This window comes from Aspergillus glaucus (assembly GCF_001890805.1).
Source record: "Aspergillus glaucus CBS 516.65 unplaced genomic scaffold ASPGLscaffold_2, whole genome shotgun sequence".
Lineage (NCBI taxonomy): Eukaryota > Fungi > Ascomycota > Eurotiomycetes > Eurotiales > Aspergillaceae > Aspergillus > Aspergillus glaucus.
This window is the reverse complement of record NW_019170454.1, coordinates 100813-123308: the sequence shown is the minus strand read 5'-3', so window position 1 is coordinate 123308 and position 22496 is coordinate 100813. Positions and strand designations below refer to the sequence as shown.

The 22496-nt window shown below is 51.7% G+C and overlaps 4 protein-coding genes across 4 annotated transcripts; 2 read left to right on the top strand and 2 right to left on the bottom strand.

Annotated features, from left to right (window-relative positions):
* Positions 1-800: 800 nt before the first annotated feature.
* Positions 801-4599, bottom strand: ASPGLDRAFT_683423 (ion transporter). The gene is made up of 2 exons (XM_022549245.1): positions 4164-4599; positions 801-4098 (listed from the first exon to the last, which is right to left on the bottom strand). Exons 1-2 carry the CDS (start codon positions 4438-4440, stop codon positions 1094-1096), a joined length of 3282 nt encoding a protein of 1093 aa, XP_022404925.1. The 5' UTR covers positions 4441-4599; the 3' UTR covers positions 801-1093.
* Positions 4600-5567: 968 nt separating this feature from the next.
* On the top strand, positions 5568-12444 carry ASPGLDRAFT_117295 (bifunctional carbamoylphosphate synthetase/aspartate transcarbamylase; the record flags this gene model as incomplete). The annotated part of the gene is made up of 3 exons (XM_022539856.1): positions 5568-6282; positions 6347-12333; positions 12388-12444. 3 exons carry the CDS (start codon positions 5568-5570, stop codon positions 12442-12444), a joined length of 6759 nt encoding a protein of 2252 aa, XP_022404924.1.
* A 3203-nt stretch (positions 12445-15647) lies between these two features.
* Positions 15648-18441, top strand: ASPGLDRAFT_63181 (DENN (AEX-3) domain protein; the record flags this gene model as incomplete). The annotated part of the gene is made up of 2 exons (XM_022548623.1): positions 15648-16019; positions 16069-18441. The coding sequence occupies 2 exons, from the start codon at positions 15648-15650 to the stop codon at positions 18439-18441; spliced, it is 2745 nt and encodes a 914-aa protein (XP_022404923.1).
* Positions 18442-19011: 570 nt separating this feature from the next.
* Positions 19012-20109, bottom strand: ASPGLDRAFT_31416 (SDR family NAD(P)-dependent oxidoreductase; the record flags this gene model as incomplete). Its single annotated transcript, XM_022544049.1, has 4 exons — positions 19012-19468; positions 19516-19846; positions 19910-19941; positions 19991-20109. The coding sequence occupies 4 exons, from the start codon at positions 20107-20109 to the stop codon at positions 19012-19014; spliced, it is 939 nt and encodes a 312-aa protein (XP_022404922.1).
* Between the last annotated feature and the right edge of the window lie 2387 nt (positions 20110-22496).

Genomic DNA, 22496 nt, shown 5'->3' with positions numbered 1-22496 from the left:
TTTTCACACCATTTGTCACGGGGCATGGACGCTCGCTAGTTTTATAGCATGTTTGATTACTTTGGTCTGTTAGGAGCAGGGCACAAACCCCTCGCACACACTAGATAGCTCGTCGCTGGCAGGCCCTACCTCTTTTCCTTTCTTTCCTCATGTTAGAATTTCGTCAGATAGTCTACCAATAGATTCCTATTGAACGAGACCGTCACAGCATTTACAGTATGCTTTTTGGTGTTGAATACTGGTGCACCAAACATCGAAGATCCCGCTAGAGAAAGTTGGCTACGTAGACAACCCAGTACACAGCACCGACTTCAAGCAATAAACGTTGACAGATCATCGCATGCTGATCGACATTGAAGTCGTTCTGTTTCAGGGCTAGAGCAATTGGTCGCTTGGGCATAAGCAAAAACGCCAGAATACCTACGTCAAGAATATTGACCATGACAAGAGAAACGTGGTTGCTCTCGCGGTCTCTGAACTGTGCCTGGCACTGTCCTTTCGAGCTCATTCAGATATCGTTGGCTTTTTCGGCACCTTGCGATTTAAGGCTTCGGTACATGATGTACTGGATACCAGTTCGCTCCATGTAGTCTGCGACGAGAGGGCCGGTTTTTGGAGCCCTCGTGAAAGCGATGTTGTCGAGACTAGACTGGCCACACCTCGTCTTCTGATCTTGAGGTTTAGACAATGGATACCGACAAGTTGTCGTAGCCAGCTTATCGGAATGAAATCGATTGGAAACGGACTACCATTGGATTGGCCGTGTCGGCATAGAGGACAAGACGCTTTGGGACTGGAACTTGAGTGATTGGTCGCTTGGGTTTTGGTCGCTTAGGAAGTGAAACGGCCGACGATACGGTAGTCACTTAATCCAACATCAAGCTTGTTGCTCGATGATGGCAACCCTGCATGTACATTATCAGATTAGAACAATGAACACGTTTATAAAAAGAAAGAAAATAACATATATACAAGGATAGACAGCCACCCAAGTATCGATACACAAACCGCAAAACATTATCGCCCATTTTCCTAGAACATAAAGAGATAAATCTCATAGCGGTCATTGCATCGTAGCAATGTCATGCATGCCCTATTCAGAGGACACATCTGACAACGGACTATCACTGCTAGTGCTAGTCTTCGTCACCCGCGACCCCTGGCTCCTTTTCTTTCCCACCTTCTTTTCAGTTCGTTTCTTGCGCTCTCGGTCTCGCTGCGCGTCGTGGAAGTCATCAGGTTGGCTTTGACTCCGGCTGGACTCCCCCCGACGGAGATCCTTGACCTCCTTGATGACTTCGCGGAAGCCTTCCTCGATATTGTTCATGCGCGCTAACACGAGCTTGCTCAATCGATTCTGGTTTTCGGGGCTAATTGGTCGATGGAGACCGGCTGCGTAGGCCATCTCCGTCGTCAGGCTTCCGGATAATCCGCCCATGAATTCGTTGGCTATTGCGCGGTTGTCTCCTATATCAGAGCCCAGACCGTATAAAAAGGGGTTCTGGCCGCGGCCTCCTCTCGGGTGAGAGTCGGGAGCTGAGGTGCCACCAAAATCGGGAACAGGGATAGGGTGGGAACGAGACAAGGTGTCAGTGTTGTAAGTACGGCTAGTGTTGAGGTCGCCTCTTCTAGCGGTCAACTGGTCCACAGAGGTCGAAACGGCCAGCTCAGGGGTCTCCGCTCTGGACCTGACAGGCAAGCTAGGAGTTGCGCCGTCTTCGCCCCGGTGTGGAGCATACCGCATCGTAGCGGTGGAAACGGTCCGTGAATGAATCTTGGGCCGTCGAATGGGACTGTTTCTTCGCGAGAGATGTTTCGCCGTTGATGGACGAGAACTGTAGAATTTCGGTGGTGGGCCCGAAGTCTCTTTAGCTGTTCGTTGCCCTGAAGACCCGCTGCTATTGGAATTCCTAGCAATAGATTGCTTGTCTTCGTTGTCGGTCCGTTCATCGTCTCCCTCAATATCGGTATGTCGTGAGAGCTGTCTTGCCCGCTCAGGAGGAAAAAGGGGATTTCTTCCTCGGTGTACGGCTACCGGTGTTACCCTCTCTTCCGGATTAGAAGCTACCGATCGTGTGGTTTCGGTAAAGTCACGTATACTCTCCTGGAGTCTTCTTTGGAAAGGGAAGCGCAGTCGTTTTGGTAATCTTTCCAGGCGGGTTACCTCGTTCGGGTCCTGCTCAGCCGGTGGACGAATCGGACCGGGTCCCATCCTCTGCATCCAGGTTTTTACAATATTACTGCTGTCCTGATCTTGGGCTGAGCTGGCACGCCTGGTGGACTCGTCTTTGAATAACCGATGGAACACCTCATCCAGAGCACGATCCTTCTGGTAGGTAGCCACTGACGGCTCACGAACGAGTCGAGGAGCTTTGGCACTGAAAGTCTTAAAACGATTATTGCCGGGCCGCCGCATACGCGTCGCTGTCGGTTCAGGGAGATCGACCAGGTCAGTTGGTTCAATGACCTTGGAGGCGAGGATGGTCTTCTCATAAAAACAAATCGTAAACAGGATTGGCAGATGCGTAACTTTGATGATCGTGCGGTTCAGTCTCACGAATTGCCGGAAAGGCATTATGAATCGGAAAGGCGTTATTACCCAAGCGAGCAGGTTCGTCGGCGCGACATAGGAGAAAAGGGCATCAGATTTGACCATCGAGATCGCGTTGACGGCAAACAAGAACTGGTGTTCCTGATATGCATTCTGCACAATGCGCATAAACGAGTTTGTGAGGACGGTGATTAAGATGGTGATGATGACAAAATGGCAGATGAAGAGAAACAACGTCAGGATGGTTTTCCCCAAGAAATTGTATTCATCCCAAAGAGTCCATGCCGCCGGACTAAAGCCCATCAACATCTGAAAGAGGGCGTAGGCCACGGACCCAGCTGACTGTTCGTCCCTGTTACCAAACGACAAAGTAAAGGCAACCAAAAAGCCGCTGCAGGCAATGACAATCAAAACAAATACGGCGATAAGATCAGCGGCCATAATCCGGAATGCGATTAGCAGCTGAGAGAAGTAGCGATAATGGTCCAGGACTGAAAAAAGACGCGGAAAAACCAGGACTGCACTGGCAGCCAGGATATCGTATGCTTCGTCGGCAACCATCTCGTGGCGGGTGAATGGTATCACAGCGCCAAAGAGCCGCATGCAATAGTAGCAAAAGAGAAAGAGCAGGATTCCCAGATCAAACACATTCCAGAAACTCATCAGGTACAAACTGAATCCTTGCTCGTTGAAACCAACGATCTCGTCCAACATGTAACCCGCGCTCCAAAGCCAGAAAAAAATTTCCAAGGTCGAAATCTCTAAATTCCTCTGCTGCAAGACCGCCACAAAGAGCCCCAAGAGCACGGCAAATGAGACGGTTGATAGGAATTGTCTGTATCGGGGAACCCTCAACCGGGAGAGTTTGAAAAGAGACGCATCCCTGGGGTCGTATAGGGTGACAGCACGTCGAACCGGGATCATCCTGTTCTCCGAAATATCGCCGCCAATGCCGGGAGTCGGCCCTCTATCGAGACGACCTTTTGGAGCACGGTGAAGACTATCTGCGGCGGAATAGAAAACAATGGTACCCGCCCAAATAGCTTCCAATTGTTGCACAACCACTGGGTGCGCTAAGAACCGTTTTGCCTGGGCGCGGATCGCGATCTCTAGACACGAGATTCGGGCCGGCCCAGCCAAATGTCTAGGCACGCTCCAACCCCGGGCCATATGCAGGTTACCGTTGGCTCCTGAGACCTGAGCCTGAAGCGGATAGAATTCATAGGAGAGCGCATCAATCAACTCCCTGGTTGTGTAATCCCTCAGCAACTTGATGGCTAGAAGCTCGCTCACCATGGCCCGGGTTTGACTCGTTCCGCTATTGGCTGGATATAGCTGAACTTCCTTGTTGAACTGCAGACAGTTGGTCATCAACGCGTATAGAGTCGCTCGGGAGAAATGCGACGCCATGATTCTCTGCTGGATTGGTTTCACCAAGAACTGGGATATCTGAGGCGAGCGCAATTGGTCCCATGATAGGGTGGTCTCGCAACGGGAGGCAATGAGCGAACGGATGGCATGAGTGATGTCGTACACGGGAAGGGCATCTGATTAAGAGGACCTTTTTGTCAGCCAAATGACAGTCAATTCCACCAGAGCACATTTTTCATACCTAAATGGGATGCAGAGAAGATTGGAAGTAGCGGACTAGACTCGTGGGCTTCGTCTTCGTCAACCTCGCCCTCCTGGTCATCGTCGCCATCTTCGTATTCCTCTTCCTCGATGATATCATCGTCCCCAAAACCATTATCACGGCTGTGGAATCCACCATATCTCGATTGTTGAGGATAATCTTGGTTGAGCGGAGTGGTCTCTCTGGGGGCGTACGGGGAGAACGGAGAGCGTTCTGGGGAAGGGCGTTTCTTTGGACGCAACAAAGAAGCCAGCATGGTGGCGGGTTTCAAGCAGTGTAGTGTCACCAGCAAAAGAGATAACTCTCAAAAATGATGTACATGACCAGGAGAGATGGTGTGGAGGAAGTACGCGACAGCGACGCGTGGTGACAAAGGAGAGTACGGAGTATCTGGAAGCCTGGTGTTATGTAGACTTAAGTACTCCGGACCCTGTAGGCCAGCTATCGTCCCACCACCTCATGGGCGCATTCTGCCTGGTTATAAAAGAAATTTCAGTTGTGATACAAAGAGAGAAAATGACTAGCGATCAAGTATGGGGGGAGGACTGCTTTAATATAGCAGGGAATGTATATTTCACGTGGGTTTGGCATGCAATACTAATGCAATAAGAGTAAAGATAACCAGAGATGGATTATGGAGGGGAGGATCTTTACTGCAAGGATCACTTTGGCTGGATCTAGATCTTGTCCACAGGCAATTTACTATGTATACTCCGGAGTATGCACAGACAAGTATACATATACAGCATCCAATTGCAGGTTAAAACACTCATACAAGTTTTATGCAAGTCACTGCGATAACGCTCACCGCCTGCAGTTGATCCGCCATTCCGGATGTGGCGAAACGGCAGTATAACTCCGCCATCGGAGTACACCAGTACAATGGTACCAGCATTTTGTGTATAATTCCCTCCAATGGTAATAGCAGAGAATACTATTACTTACTACTATCCTGCTTGATGATGCACTTTGTATAACAATTGACTAGTAACACACACTCTACCGTTAGCAGATTCTGCAGGCGGTATTACTCGGCAAAATGACACATGACCTCCGGATCGGGAAGGCGTTGCAGCCAATCGGAGTCCGCAACCAGCCCGCTCATACACAAATTTTTTTTCTTCTTCCATTCCGCCTGATACAATTTTTTTTTTTCTTTTCTTCCTATATTCCTCCTCCCGTGCAAAAGCAGCAGCACAAAAGACTCTCCTCTTGTGTCCCTCCTTTTTTGTATATCTTATTCTTATCCCTCATCAATTGAACAGAGAAGGGTCTTGCAGGCTGCTGATGCTACGGTAGAGTGAATACCTTCTTTTTTTATCTTGACTTTATAGTCCCGTGAGGACCTTACCCCTCCCCTCCCCCTCCCCGCAGACCACCACGATGCCCGTTCACGAAGAAGCTGCTCTGCCTACGAGTCCCTCGACTGGTGGAGCAGTGGCCTACAACCAGACCAACAAGGAATTGCAACCGGCTCCCTCGACCGAGACCGGCAATGGCGCCGTGATTCTCCCCGCCTCCTCTCGGGTACGGGGCAGCAGCCAGAAGATGTTTGCCCTGGAACTGGAGGACGGCACAGTATACCAGGGTTACAGCTTTGGTGCTGAGAAGAGTGTGGCAGGTGAATTGGTCTTCCAGACTGGTATGGTGGGATACCCCGAGTCCATCACGGATCCCTCCTACCGCGGTCAGATTCTCGTCATTACCTTCCCGCTGGTGGGCAACTACGGTGTGCCCTCCCGGGAGACTATGGACGAGCTCCTGAAGGATCTGCCCAAGTACTTCGAGTCCACTCAGATTCACATTTCCGCCCTGGTCGTGTCAACATATGCCGGTGAAGACTACTCGCACTTCCTGGCTGAGTCGTCGCTTGGCCAATGGCTGAAGGAGCAGGGTGTACCCGCCATTCATGGTGTTGACACCCGTTGCCTCACCAAGCAGATCCGTCAGAAGGGTAGCATGCTTGGCCGTCTGCTTCTCTCGCACGAGGAGGTCCCTGACGGCCATGTCGAGGTCTCTGGCGGCAAGGACAGCTGGAGGTCGTCTTTTGAGCAGATTGACTGGGTTGACCCTAACACACAGAACCTTGTGAGCGAAGGTGAGTTCAACAATAGTCTAAAATGGGAATCAAAATGAGGGCTGCTTGTTAACGAATTGGATAGTCTCGGTCAAGGAACCCCGTCTCTTCACGCCCCCCGAGGACGTTGCCCTCAAACACCCCTCCGGTCGTCCCGTCCGTGTTCTCTGCTTGGACGTCGGTATGAAGTTCAACCAGTTGCGTTGCTTGCTCGCACGTGGCGTTGAGGTTCTGGTCGTCCCCTGGGACTACGACGTCCCTACCCTCGCCGGCAAGGACTATGATGGTCTGTTCGTCTCGAACGGTCCTGGTGACCCAGCAACTCTCTCTACTACCGTTGCCAACTTGGCCAAGACCATGGAGGAGAACAGAGTCCCCGTTTTCGGTATCTGTCTTGGTCACCAGCTGATTGCCCGTTCCGTTGGCGCTCAGACAAAGAAGATGAAGTTCGGTAACCGTGGTCACAACATTCCTTGCACCAGCATGATCTCGGGCAAGTGCCACATCACCTCTCAGAACCACGGTTACGCCGTCGATGCCGAGTCTCTTCCCCAGGACTGGAAGGAACTCTTCGTCAACGCCAACGACGGCAGTAACGAGGGTATCCGCCATGTCAGCCGCCCATACTTCAGTGTCCAATTCCACCCCGAAAGCACACCGGGTCCCCGTGACACTGAGTACCTCTTCGATGTCTTCATTGACACTGTCAAGAACACCATGGCTTCCCCCGACGCTCTCAGCAAGCCCGTCTCCTTCCCCGGTGGCACCCTGGAGGAGAACAGGAAAATTGCTCCTCGCGTCCATGCCAAGAAGGTCTTGGTCCTTGGAAGTGGTGGTCTGAGCATTGGTCAGGCCGGTGAGTTCGACTACTCGGGTAGTCAGGCCATCAAGGCGTTGAAGGAAGAAGGCATCTACACCATCTTGATCAACCCCAACATTGCTACTATCCAGACCTCCAAGGGTCTGGCCGACAAGGTCTACTTCCTTCCTGTCAATGCCGACTTTGTGCGCAAGGTCATCAAGCATGAGCGCCCGGATGCCATCTACGTGACTTTCGGCGGTCAGACTGCTCTTCAGGTCGGTATTCAGCTCAAGGATGAGTTCGAATCCCTAGGTGTCAAGATCCTTGGTACTCCCATCGACACCATCATCACCACCGAAGACCGAGAGATGTTCGCCCGCAGCATGGAGTCGATCAACGAGAAGTGTGCCCAGTCTGCATCCGCCTCGAGCCTCGAGGAGGCTCTTGAGGTGGTCGAGCAGATCAAGTTCCCTGTCATCGTCCGTGCCGCTTATGCTCTTGGTGGTCTGGGCAGTGGTTTCGCTGATGACATGGATCAGCTCAAGGATCTCTGCATCAAGGCATTCGCTGCCAGTCCCCAGGTTCTGATCGAGAAGAGTATGAAGGGCTGGAAGGAAATTGAATACGAAGTTGTCCGTGATGCCCAGGACAACTGTATCACCGTCTGCAACATGGAGAACTTCGACCCTCTGGGTATTCACACCGGTGACTCCATCGTTGTTGCTCCTTCTCAAACCCTTTCGGACGAGGACTACAACATGCTGCGTACGACGGCTGTCAACGTCATTCGTCACTTGGGTGTTGTTGGTGAATGCAATATCCAATACGCTTTGAACCCGTTCTCCAAGGAGTACTGCATTATTGAGGTCAATGCTCGTCTCTCCAGATCCTCTGCGCTCGCCTCCAAGGCCACCGGTTACCCGCTTGCCTTCATTGCTGCCAAGCTCGGTCTCGGAATCCCGCTTAACGAAATCAAGAACTCCGTCACCAAGGTCACTTGCGCATGCTTTGAGCCCTCTCTCGACTACTGCGTTGTGAAGATTCCCCGCTGGGATCTGAAGAAGTTCACCCGTGTCTCGACCCAGCTTGGCTCTTCCATGAAGAGTGTTGGTGAGGTCATGAGTATCGGTCGGACGTTTGAAGAGGCTATCCAAAAGGCCATTCGGTCCGTTGACTTCAACAACCTTGGTTTTAACGAGACGAACGCTCTCATGTCCATCAAGGGCGAGTTGCAGACCCCGTCCGACCAGCGTCTCTTCGCCATTGCCAACGCCATGGCCGCCGGTTACAGCGTTGACGACATCTGGAAGCTTACCCAGATCGACCCCTGGTTCTTGAGCAGACTCAAGGGCCTCAGTGACTTCGGCAAGCTCATGACCAGCTACAATACCTCCACCGTCCCCACGCCCCTCATCCGCCGAGCCAAGCAGCTTGGTTTCTCTGATGGACAGCTCGCCAACTTCCTGAGCTCTAACGAGCTCGCGGTTCGACGCATGCGTGTCGAAGCAGGCATCAACCCCATTGTCAAGCAGATTGATACCGTTGCCGCTGAGTTCCCTTCGGTGACCAACTATCTCTACCTCACCTACAATGGCACGGAGCATGACGTTAACTTTGACGACCACGGTGTCATGGTCCTCGGATCTGGTGTTTACCGAATCGGTTCGTCTGTCGAATTCGACTGGTGTTCGGTGCGGACCATTCGCACTCTCCGTGAACAGGGCCACAAGACCGTCATGGTCAACTACAACCCGGAAACTGTCAGCACCGACTACGATGAGGCTGATCGTCTGTACTTCGAAAACATCAACCTGGAGACCGTTCTCGACATCTACCAGCTTGAAGCGTCCAGCGGTGTGATCATGTCCATGGGTGGTCAGACTCCTAACAACATTGCTCTGCCCCTCCACCGTCTCAACGTCAATATTCTCGGTACTTCGCCTGAAATGATTGACGGTGCTGAGAACCGTTACAAGTTCTCGCGCATGCTTGACCGGATCGACGTCGACCAGCCTGCCTGGAAGGAGCTTACCAGCATTGACGAAGCGAGAGGCTTCTGTGACGCCGTCGGTTACCCAGTGCTTGTTCGTCCGTCCTACGTGCTTTCGGGTGCTGCCATGAACACGGTCTACTCTGAGCACGATCTTGCCAGCTACCTGAACCAGGCCGCTGACGTTTCGCGTGACCACCCTGTCGTCATCACCAAGTACATTGAGAACGCAAAGGAAATCGAGATGGACGCTGTCGCCCGCAACGGTGTCATGGTCGGTCACTTCATTTCGGAGCACGTCGAGAACGCCGGTGTGCACTCGGGTGACGCCACTCTGATCTTGCCGCCGCAGGACTTGAGCCCTGAGACTGTCCGTCGTATCGAGGAGGCTACCAGCAAGATTGGCAATGCCTTGAACGTCACCGGTCCTTACAACATTCAGTTCATCGCCAAGGACAACGACATCAAGGTCATTGAGTGCAACGTCCGTGCCTCGCGGTCCTTCCCATTCGTCTCCAAGGTCATGGGTGTTGACCTGATCGAGATGGCTACCAAGGCGATGATCGGTGCTCCTTTCGCCGAATACCCGCCTGTGTCGGTTCCCAAGGACTATGTCGGTGTCAAGGTTCCCCAGTTCTCCTTCTCCCGTCTCTCCGGTGCCGACCCCGTCCTGGGTGTTGAGATGGCCTCGACTGGTGAGGTTGCTTCTTTCGGTCGCAACAAGTACGAGGCGTACGTCAAGGCGCTCCTCTCGACCGGTTTCCGCCTTCCTAAGCGCAACATCCTGTTCTCGATTGGATCCTACAAGGAGAAGCTCGAGATGTTGCCTTCGATCCAGAAGCTCCACCAGAACGGCTTCAACCTCTTCGCTACCGCTGGTACGGCCGACTTCCTGAAGGAGAACGGCGTCCCTGTCAAGTACCTGGAAATTCTGCCTGGCCAGGAAGAGGACATCAAGACCGAATACTCGCTCACTCAGCACTTGGCGAACAACCTCATCGACTTGTACATCAACTTGCCGTCTAACAACCGCTTCCGCCGCCCGGCCAACTACATGAGTAAGGGTTACCGCACTCGTCGTATGGCCGTCGACTACCAGACGCCGCTGGTCACCAACGTCAAGAACGCCAAGATCCTGATTGAGGCCATCGCCCGTCACTTCCCCTTGAACATCCAGACCAGTGACTACCAGACGAGCCACCGCAGCATTGTCCTCCCGGGTCTGGTCAACATCGCTGCTTTCGTCCCCGACCTCGCGGTTGCCGGCTCCAAGGGCTTCGAGGACGTCGCCAAGGCTTCCATTGCCAATGGTTTCAGCATGGTGCGGGTGATGCCCGTTGGTGTTGATACTTCCGTTACCGAGCCCAGTGACTTGAAGGTCGCTCAGGAGAACGCGCAAAACGCTCTGTGTGACTTCAACTTCTCCGTTGCTGCCACCTCCTCCAACGCCGACCAGATCGATCAGTTGACCGGCGATGTCGGATCTCTGTTCATCCCCTTCAACCACCTGTCTGGTAACATCAGCAAGGTCGCTGCGGTCACCAGCCACTTCACCGCGTGGCCCTCGAGCAAACCGTTGATCACAGACGCCAAGTCGACGGACCTCGCCTCGATCCTGCTGCTTGCCAGCCTCCACAGCCGCAACATCCACGTGATGAGCGTCACTTCCAAGGAGGACATCAGCCTGATCGCTCTCAGTAAGGAGAAGGGTCTCAAGGTCACCTGCGATGTGTCGATCTACTCTCTGTTCCTCTCCAAGAACGAATTCCCGGAGTGCAGCGCCTTGCCCTCCACTGAGGACCAGAAGGCTCTGTGGGACCACCTGAGCACCATCGATGTCTTCTCGATCGGCAGCATTCCGTTCCAGTTGGCCGGTAAGGAGGCTTCTTCCTCTGCTGGTATCGCTGAGGCGCTTCCCTTGCTCTTTACTGCCGTCTCGGATGGCCGTCTGACCGTTGAGGACATTGTCGCCCGTCTGTACGAGAACCCCAAGAAGATCTTCGAACTGCACGACCAGGCGGACAGCTCGGTCGAGATCGAGATTGACCGTCCGTACGTGTACAAGGGTCCTTCTTGGTCTCCGTTCAACGGCAAGTTCATGAAGGGATCCGTTCAGCGTGTGATCTTCCAGGGCAAGACTTCTTGCCTTGATGGTGAGATTACTTCTGACGCTGCCAAGGGTACCGACATGTCTGGCCACCGGATTGCGCCCACTTCTCCGGTCGTCAAGCCTCTGTCGCCCTTGGTCCAGCCTCGTTCCGAGAGCTCGCTCGACCGCCGCCTGTCTCTGTCTGGAACTCCTGGCCGTGGCCTGCGTAGGGGTCTGGATCAGGCCGGTGGTGCTGAACTCGGACCCCCGATGTACGCACCATTGCCCTCGATCTCGTCCTCGCTGCTCGACATCCTCTCCCGGTCTCCGTTCCGCCAGAAGCACGTTCTCTCCGTGAACCAGTTCAACCGGTCTGACCTGCACCTGCTCTTCACTGTTGCTCAGGAGATGCGCCTTGGTGTCCAACGCCAGGGTGTTCTTGACATCCTGAAGGGCCGTGTCCTGTGCACTCTCTTCTACGAGCCTTCCACGAGAACCTCGGCTTCGTTCGACGCCGCCATGCAGCGCCTTGGTGGACGCACCATCGCCATCTCGACGGAGCACTCGTCTACCAAGAAGGGTGAGACCTTGCAGGACACCGTCCGCACCCTTGGCTGCTACGGAGACGCTGTTGTCCTGCGCCACCCCGAGGCCAGCAGCGCGAACACCGCCGCCAAGTTCTCGCAGGTCCCGATCATCAACGGAGGCAACGGCAGCATCGAGCACCCGACCCAGGCGTTCTTGGATCTCTTCACTATCCGTGAGGAGCTCGGAACTGTGACTGGCTTGACCATCACCTTCACCGGTGACCTGCGCTATGGACGGACCGTCCACTCGCTCATCAAGTTGCTCCAGTTCTACGACGTCCGTGTGCAGCTTGTTGCTCCTAAGGAGCTTGCCTTGCCCGAAGAGGTCCGTCAGCAGATTGTCAGCTCCGGACAGCTCGTCCTGGAGTCTGACCGGTTGACGCCGGAGATCGTCGCTCAGTCCGACGTCCTGTACTCTACTCGCGTGCAGAAGGAGCGCTTCGCCGACCTTGAGCAGTACGATCGTCTCAAGGACAGCTTTGTCATTGACAACGCTCTCCTGAAGCACGCTAAGAGCCACATGGTGGTTATGCACCCCTTGCCCCGAAACGCTGAGATTGCGGAGGAAGTCGACTTTGACCAGCGTGCGGCATACTTCCGACAGGTATGTTACTCTGTAACTCCCCGAAATGGATGAATAAATGCTAACGTTTCACAGATGAGATATGGTCTGTACTGCCGCATGGCTTTGCTTGCATTGATCATGGCGCCTTGAATGTTTTCTTCCGACATTTGAATATATACGGAAACCGTAAAAAGTTCATTCTGTGGAATATGTTTTCGTTTGATGATTTCGTTTCGTTTCGGTTTGCGGTTTGCGATTTGCGTTGCGTGCGATTGATGTTTGCCCAAAAGTTATGAAGTATCTCCTTTCCTATACATATACCTGTAGCCAACACCACGATACGATAGACTAGATAAATCTTTGTATGATGAACTTGATGAATCCGTTATGTGTTATGTATGGATTGTATTATATGTGTTTTGCGTTGTGTGTGTTTTATGTTTTGTGTGTTGTGTGTTTTGTGTGTTTTATGGCGTGTTTCTTTATTTCTTTTGGGCTGGCGTGTTTTCTTTCTTTTATTTCTTTTCTTCTCTTTTGATTTCTTTTCTCTGGTGTTTCTGGGTATGGCATGGATTGGATTTGGCGTCTTGGATTTGGATAGACTTGGATTGGAAGCTATATACCCTGGGATGATTCTACATGCAACGATATTTTCAATATGATCACTTTTAATGATATTTCTTTCACCAATTATTCCTACTTTCTATGTCGAGTATGGGTGCGCTCGTAGAATTCTTAGTATCCGTATATGCGGGATATATACTCTGTATCTCCAGGGGACTTGTTCTCGCTGTTTAAGGAATGAAAACAAAAAAAAAAAAAAAAAAGCTTTTCACTGTTTGACACCTCTTTCTACAAGCAAAGCATCTCTTCTCTCCCGTCATCATCCATTCTACATCACATATTGTGTGGAATGTGTGAAATGCACCCTTAACTGCTCCTTAACAACCACGACTCGGTCTCCGTGCACTGTAAGGCCTCGAAGCTATAAGATCTACAATTATCAAATGCCCTGTCCAACTGCTAAATAAAACCCGACCCTCCCTTATGCTAGATCACTATAGTCCATGACGCACTGTTCTGTCCCCATCGTCCATACAAAGTACCGAATCAGCACGGAGTCGTGATTAATGTGCAATACTCAATAGTATCACGCACTTTGCAGGACTATCTCATTGTAAAAACGAAATATGCAGCAACAATAGGCTACTCTGTACATATTGCATGGTTCTATGAATAGTAGTACTCGTCGGTGTGGGTTGGATATGTGTACCCTTCGCCGAAGACATTCCAGGCCCCGTACTCTGTACTATTATGCCCTGGGCTTCTAGTAAACACAAATAGTAGACTGTTATCTGTCACTATTCACAATACTCCACGTTCCAGAACCAAAGCTGTCAGAATTTGGCATTCCGACCCATTCCTCCCATCTCATCCCATCCAGGAACACACACAACCCAGCACCACCATCGTATTTCCGTAAAAACGCGGCCAGTGCGAGATATACTTTACTAAAAACAGACTAGTGCACCCGAAAATCCCGGGAATTGAGATTTTCTGACTCGTGGTGGTTTTGGAATAAGCACGATGCTATTGCCCATTGGGCATATTAGGTTGTGATATATCACAGTGGATGCAGGGTGTTATGTACAGGATATTGCTTTTGTGCGCGGATCTTGGGATACAGGTACGAGACGTGGTTAATGTATGCCTTGCTGATTGTATAGGCAGGGTACGGAGGACTATGTACAGAGAGAGTGCAGCCGCAAGGTGGAAGAAATTATTATTGATGAGCGGTGACGGTCTGTGTCCTCAAAGTCAAACAGTCAGAGTCAATCAAACAGAGTCAATCAAACAGAGCCAGTCAAACAGAGTCAGTCAAACAGAGTCAGGCACAGAACAGACCGTCTAGAGAACAGCCACGCGGGTGCAAGATTGCGAGATCAATCCATTTCGGCCCACAGAACCAGAACCGCACAAAAAAAGAATTAACGAGACGACAAGCGTCTCACTTTCTTCAGCTGGTACCTGGTCTGCCGTGCGTGGTTGGACCCGGTTTATCTTCCAATCAGGTTGAATGTGTGGTTCTCTCCATTATTCCGTGTGTGTGTGTGTGAAGAACCGGATTTTCCGTTTACATGGGACGGAGTGGACGGAGCGGACGGAGCGTGGCAGACAGATAGACTATTGACTTCAACTGCCTCTGTGCGTTTACGTTTTCCGGAGAATTCAATTATTGAATTGAATCATGCCCTGTTTTTGGGCTGCAGGGCGATTGCATCCCCATTGCATCCCCATTGCATCCCCATTGCAAATACTCCAACCTTAGTTACTCCGTGTGCCAAAAGCAAAGCAAACCGATCGAGATCGCCCCGTGCATGTCCCAGTCCCAGAAAGGAGTGGGTTCTACGATCGAAGAGATTGCGATCTCCGGCTGTGGTGCTGGGCTTCGAGTGGTTCCGGCGATACCGACAAGATTTATTCCATGCTGTTCGATATTATATTGGAATCTGTGTCATTGTACTCGGTACAGAGTATATCATGGTCAGCACAGAGTATTCCGTAACCGTGGATCGATCAATAAAGATCCCGGAACCAAGAACTGTGAAAAACGGACCGGACAATATCTTTGTTTGCATTTCTTAGCGGTCAAACAGTGTGCTTATTTTCGGTAGCTAGTGGAAGTTACTCTCCTTTCCAGTCTACGGAGTGCAGACTGTACAGAGTAGGGTTCCAGTTCAGTGTGTATACAAGTAGAGCATTCTATTCTGAAGAGAGAGAATAATAAATAACTATACAAGACACCAATTTGTCACTCACGCCTCAGAGATTAGTATCATGGTCCACCGATTAATATAGCAGGAAAACTTTTGGGACTAATACACGCGAACTGCCCGTGGTTTGCATCTTTACTACTTTGGGTAATGCCCCTTTACCTAGTCCCCTCACTACTATTCTCCGTACATTCTCCGTAACTACTCCTCTCCTTCTCTCCTTTCCGTCGCTTTTCTTCTTCTCTTCTTCTCTTCTTCCCCTCTTGCCACACACACACTCTCTCTTTCTTCTGGTATTCTCCTCCCCAGTCGCCTCGGGGTCTCTCTCATCCACGGCGTCCCTCTTCTTCCTCTCCCACTCCGTGCCTCTCGCATCCGGGGAAGAAACGATGCAGTATTAATTCCATCTTCCTTTCTCGCTCCTTATCTTTCTGTAATAATAGATTATCGACTGGTCTTTCATTCTTCGCCTCGCCTTCGTTACATTCTTCCGTCGCTGTTCGACTTTCCACCGCTCTAGCAGTGCCGCCCCCCCTGAAACCACTTCAATATATACGATACCTTAACTAAACCGTCAAAATGGGCCCGTCTCTGAGAGATTCTTCCTTCCCCCGTCCTTCGACTCGCGACCGCCCGTCAACGCGCGATGAGAACTCGCTCGTCCTCCCCAGTCGCACCTCGTCGCTGCATTCCCGCATCACCCAGCCGATTCCCTCGCAGGTCAGCTCCAAGGCCACCCAGCGAACCCCCAAAACCCTGACCCATGCCTACATGGTCTGTGGTGTTGGTCGTGAGCCTTCGCAATGGGTCCGCGCTCCTACCCTAGCCCAGGGGAAGATCGGCCATATGAAGGGCGCCGTCGGCCAATTCTGGTTGCCCGAGATTCTGGGGAGCAGTCCCCGGTTGGAGCAGGATAATGAGATTGCCAGAGCGCTTCATTCGGCTATGAGGGTGAGCCACTTTTTAGACATATCGCATAGAATTGTAGCTAACTGGACAGGCATGCTTCCCTCACGATGTCGAGATTTGCACCGGCAAGAGCCAGCCTCACTGCGTTCACCATGCCTTCGTCCTCCAGCAGGATTCCTCCCATACTCTCTATGGGATCGCCTTGCGAGTCTGGTCTCGCGCTGATGAGAAGCGAGCTGAGACTATTCGGGAACTGCGAAAGAAGACGGAGCCTGATTACTACGACAATCCCGATGAGACCTACTGGATTCCCTACTGCTTGAGTTTCCTCTCCCGGTACCCCCTGTACGACTTGCTGGGTGACTACCTCCGGGGTATGTGGATTCACTGGAACAAGGCTACGAACCTATTCCACGCCGAGGAAGTCTCGCGCATCCTGAGCTTCCCCGCCCCACGGCTCAACGACCTTGTCCGTATCGATATGAAGGATTACGCCCTTTGCTACCAGTTCCCTTCGTCGCCTACCGGCTTCCAGAACTTTTCCATGTGGCCGCTCTTCACCTGCTTGTCCATCCCTAACATCGTTGGTGTTGTCGAGGCCGCTGTGTCGCCTACTCGTCGTATCATTTTCGTCAGTCACTATCCCGCCATTCTTACCGTCGCCGCTGAGACGATTCGGTACTGCGTGCGGGTCTACGAATGGAGCGGTTTGTACGTCCCCATCGTCCACGCCCGTCACGTCAAGGACCTCGTTCAGGAGCCCGGTCCGTACATCCTCGGTGTCACCGCCGAGTGCCGTACCCTGTTCAACGCTCCGTCGGATGCGCTCGTGGTGGACCTGGACCGCAACTTTGTTCTCACCTCCAGCCCGCCCAGCATCCTGAACCCCGGTCAGCGCACCAAGTTCATCAACCGTCTGACCCAGGCTCTCAATGGCGACGTCGCCCCGACCGGTGTGCCCAACCACCTCCGGTCGGCCTATGCTGGCGGCAAGCTCATCCCCGCTGGCCAGATCATTGTCATGCGTGGTGAAGTCGAGAGCGTGCAGGATCCCCCATGGTGGAACCAGGACTCCATCATGGGTGTCATGGACCGCGTCTGCGAGAAGCTGGGCCGCAACACCGGTATGAAGGCCATCTTCGGTGGCTCCGTCAAGAAGCCGCTCACGACCAAGGTCTCCATGCGCCACCTCAACGAGATTGTCCGTGAGCGCAACCAGTACTCTCGCGATGCCATGGAGGCTTGGCAAGACTTTATCAACCTCAAGGGACGAATGGACACCGAGATTGGCAAGGTCACCAAGCGCAACAACTTCCTGGTCGAGGAGCTCGAGACCTGGAAGCAGCAGTTCCTCAAGTTCCAGGCCTTTGCTGAGCAGCTCACCAAGGAGACCTCCGAGCTCAAGGTCAAGATCGAGACCCACAAGCGCGAGAACCGCCGTCTGTCCGGTCTCATTGACCAGCAGAAGGACGACCTGGCTCGTCTCACTGTCCGCCTGTCTGGCACGGAGAAGCAGCGCGACGACGCCCTAGAGGCTCTCGTTCTCCAGCAGGAGATTGCCGAAGAACTGGAGCGCGAGCGCAAGCGCAACCAGAAGGAAATGTCGGCCCTGCACCAGACCAACTCGACGCTCAGCCGACAGCGCGACGAGGCCCAGCGTGTGGTCGTGCACCTCCGCACTCTCATCCACGGCCAGTCGCACCACATGGAACACATCATCCGTTCCGTTGGTTCGCCCGAGCTTTCCGACGCCGTCCAGAAGCAGGACGAGCGGAAGCCGCAACACGCTGAACCCGCCCCCAAGCGCCAGTCTTCTGTGTATTCTAGGAAGGCTTCCTTCAGGAGAGACCCTCGCCCCGAGAGGATCTCCGCCCGGGAAGTCAAGGAGATTAACCCTGACTTGGAGCAGCACTTGTTGAACATGAGCGCCGGGCAAGATCGTCTCTCCCGCCTCAACATCACCGACGTGGCCGACCGCTACCTCCGCGACAAGACGGACGCCATTTCCGACATCATCCGCGGCATCAGCGAGCAGTGCGCTGCCGCCGTCGAGGGCCTGCACATGGCCCAGGACGCCGTGGCCGACGACGAGCCAGGCAGGCTTGCCCCGGCCCCGGAATTCGACCACTCCGACGGCCGCTCCACCCGCGATGGTAGCGAGATCGATCCCAGCGAGAACAACTCGCTGCACCCTGACGGCCGGGGGTCTTCCGTTCCCCCCACGCCAGACCTCGTGCACAACCGCTCCAGCACTTCGATGTCGATGATCAGCAACTCGACATACCCGGAGCAGCGGTCAAGCCAGCAATATGGACCCGGCGAGATCCCGACTCGGATAGTCGAGGATGACGACGAGCGCGCGCATGAGTCCGAGGGTCTGGACGACCAGACCGAGACTGGTCAACTATCCAAGCAGGCCAGCGAGGATCTCATGCGTTCCGGTGTCTCTCGTCTTGCTGCTTAGATTTGTGCTGCTTCTGTTTTAGTTTGCCCCATCAAATTCGATGATGCAATGTCCTGCGTCTGCTTTTTTTCTGCCTTCGACGACCCCTTTCTTTCTATACCTGCTCCGCACAGTACTAGATTCGAGCGTGTGTGGTCCCGTTTAATTTGCTGTTTTAATTTTGTTACAGTATATCCCCTGTCGTCTTTTTCTGCTTCTTTGGAGGTGTTTATTTCCTTTTCTTCTGGGTGTGGGTTTCTTTCCTTTTCTCTGATCTTTTTTTTTTTTACTTGATAACCCCTTTCTGTTGATTGCTTCTGTGAAAGAAGCTTGGGCATCGCAATGGGCCGACACTCTCCTTTGCGTCTGAGTCTACTAGACTGTCATCTCCTTATCTATATTTCCTTGTGTCTGTCTGTCTGTCTGTCTATAGTTCAGTGGGTTTTGTCTGGCTGCTTTGAAAGTGGCCACGGACCTGGGTTGTTATTTAGTTGAGAAGTTCGCTTCTGATGTCGGAGGCGAGCAATTGATGTGTTCGTATTATATACGTGACTGTAGACTTGACTATATACTGTGTAGGGCTGGGCTAGGCTAGGCCAACTTCCCCGGCACAAATGGATGACCGGCACTTAAACCCCCGCAAACAGTCCACGCCTGGCCGTTCACGTAGCTGCTCTCTTCACTTCCTAAGAACAATGCCACACGCGCAACTTCATCTGCTACAGCACCCCGCTGCAACGGGTTCAATTGTCCGACCTTTCTCTCCGTGCCGCGTTCCCTCGCCCGGTCGAATACAGACGCCGTCATGCCTGTCTCGATGAGTCCAGGGCAGATAGCGTTCACGCGGATACCAGTGCCGGTGAGTTGGTACGCGGTTGTCTGCGCGATGGAGATCACAGCAGCCTTGGAAGCGGAGTAATCTGTCGAGCCCGCGTTGGAGCGAAGACCAGCGACAGACGCAGTGCAGATAATCGACCCGGAGGGATAGGGCTTATCCTTGCTTGTGAGCTTCATAGCTGCTGCGGCGTGCTTGACGGCCAGAAACACACTACCCAGTCAGCATCTGCATAACCATAAATATGAATGAAGACAAACCCCAAAGTATTGGTCCTCAACGTATCCATAAACCCCTCCCCATCAATATCCGTAAACGCAACCGGCTGCCCAACAACCCCCGCATTCGCAAAAAACACATCCAACCGTCCATACTTCCGCACCGCATCATCAACGACCGCTTGAACGGCGGCTTCATCGCCCGCGTCGAAGTCCCGGATGTGCACGTCGACACCGGGGTATAGGGTTGAGATCTCGCGCGCGTGTGTTGATAGGTGCGTTGTGGAGTAGTCGCAGAGGTAGACTGCTCGCGCGGAATTGTGGGCGTATTGGTGGGCTGTTGCGCGGCCGATGCCGGCTGGGGAGTTTGCTCCTGTGCCTTGTTAGTACTCTGTATATACAACGTAGCTTGTATGGCGGTGTGGATGGGGCATACCGGTGACAATAGCAACCTTGTCCTTCATCCGTCTATATATCGTTAGACTTTATCAATGCAGAGAGGTGTATAAAAGCGTACGGCCCAACAGAATCAGGTGCTACCTGGCGAATCCTAGGGATATCCTCGAATGTGCCTGCATCGGGGATTCCCTCGGTGAGTTGTTGGCTGAGGGCTTGGAGACGTTGTTTGGCGGACATTCTGAACAATAGGACTGAGATTGCGCTTTTATTATATGTAGTGTTATGTCCAGGATGTTCAATTAGAAAGATGAGGAGGATATTAGATACCGGGGTAATATATGCTACCCGCATACTGCTGATATCCGATGCCAGCGCAGAGAACCGAGGCACAAGTCACGTGTTACTAAACAATGACTGATGAAAGTCAAGGTGTATTAATAGTCGGCCTGATTACCGAGGCCGACAGATTCCTCATACATATTTATGCGGACACCGTAGCCATACGCTTTAGATAGCCAAGCACTCATTCTATCGTCTATGGTGTCTATAGATGTCAATGTCATCCTCTTTAATGTAATTTAAATTCCTCGCCTATAGCCTCGTGCAGTCCGGATAATCGACTCCCCGACTAACTAGTTAACTAACTAACGTAATCGGTAAACGAGCCGCGCATGTAAACGAGCCGCGCATCCAACCCAAAACGCGTCCATGAATTAGCACTTAATTAATTCAACTACCCACAATGCCACCAATTCGTACCCGAAGCTCTAGAAATTCAGCAGAGCAAGAGGGTAGGATCTTACTAGCTATCCAGGCTATTAAGAACCAAGAAATATCTTCTGTTCATGAAGCAGCGCGCATTTTTAGTGTGCCTGAAACCACACTTTGCGGCCGTCATCACGGCATTATAAGCCGCGCGATTTCTTGCACTAATTTGCAGAAGTTAACAGAAATTGAAGAAGAATCACTTCAAAAATGGATTATCTCTTTAGATGATCGCAGAGCAGCCCCTCAGCACTCTACTGTACAAGAAACTGCAAACCTTCTTCTTGCAGCGTGTGGAACTACCCCAGTTCAAACTGTTGGGGAAAAATGGGTTTATAATTATGTGAAAAGGCATCCAAACCTATCATCCCGATTCTCGAGACATTATAATTACGAACGTGCAAAATGCGAAGACCCAAAAATCATCAGGGAGTGGTTTACTCTTGTTCAAAAAACAATCATTCAATACAGCATTGATCCCGACGATGTTTATAACTTTGATGAAACCGGTTTCGCGATGGGATTAACAGCAACCGCGAAGGTTATCACAAGAGCTGAATACTATGGTCAGTGATCGCTTTTACAACCCGGAAATCGTGAGTGGGTGACCACAATTGAATGTACTAGTGCATCAGGGTGGGCGCTTCCTCCATGCATTATTTTCAAGGGTAAGGTTTTGATTGAGGGTTGGTTCGATAACCTTCTGAATGATTGGCGATTTGAAGTGAGCCTGAACGGTTGGACGTCTAATGAGATTGGGCTTCGTTGGCTTGAAAAGCTCTTTATTCCATTGACTTCTTTATGTACAAAGGGAGGGTATCAACTTTTGATACTTGACGGCCACAGAAGTCATTTAACCTCAAAATTTGATGAAATCTGTGAAAAAAACAAGATTATTCCAATCTGTATGCCTCCACACTCATCGCATCTTTTACAGCCACTTGATATCGGCTGTTTTGCAGTGTTAAAGCGTTCATACAGTCAGATGGTTGAAACAAAGATGCGCCTCAGGATAAATCATATTGACAAATTAGACTTCCTTGAAGCCTATCCTTCCGCACGAACTGAGGCCTTTAAATCTGATACTATTAAAAATAGCTTCAGAGCCGCCAGTTTAATACCTTTTTCACCTGATCAAGTAATCTCAAAGCTTGATATTCGCCTTCAAACCCCCACCCCCCCTCCAAGCCGGGGTAGCGAATCAAGCCAGAATTTTACACCAAAAACCCCCTTTACCAAGAAACAACTACATCGACAGGCTTCATCAATTAAAGCTTTACTTCGTACAGGATCTCAGAGTCCACCGAGTCCATCAGATCGCGTGTTAAACCAACTTATCAAAGGCTGCCGGCTTACAATGCATAACGCCATTTTCCTCGCGAAGGAAAATAAGGAATTACGCAGTGAAAATGAGAAGAAGAAGCAAAAATGCACTCGATCTAAAAGGCATATACCTGCCGAAGAAGGCCTCTCAGTTTTAGAAGCCTCTGCATTAATTATGCAGCCAGAGGAAGCAATTGAAGCACCTTCCCCCTCTCAGTTAGTAAGGCCTTCGCTACCTTTACAGCCACGTACGCGGCCCCCGCGTGGATGTGGAATATGTAGGGTCCCAGGACATAGAAGAGAGACATGTCCAGATAGACCAATCAGTTAGTTTAATTAATTTAATGGCGTTTTGGTTGAGATAAATGCATTTGAAATTGGAAGGTTAGGTTAGGTGCGCGGCTCGTTTACATGCGCGGCTCGTTTACCGATTACGTTAGTTAACGTAATCTATCACCGAGCTGGCCAAATCACCGAGCTGGCCAGCTAAAATATCCATACAAAATGCCATATTTCAAACCATCATATCTCAACAT

Coding starts and splice junctions, on each gene's coding strand:
- ASPGLDRAFT_683423 (XM_022549245.1), bottom strand. CDS start 4,440: ATGCTGGCTTCTTTGTTGCGTCCAAAGAAACGCCCTTCCCCAGAACGC. Junction 4,099..4,163: donor CTTCTCTGCATCCCATTTAG/GTATGAAAAATG, acceptor CCTCTTAATCAG/ATGCCCTTCCCGTGTACGAC.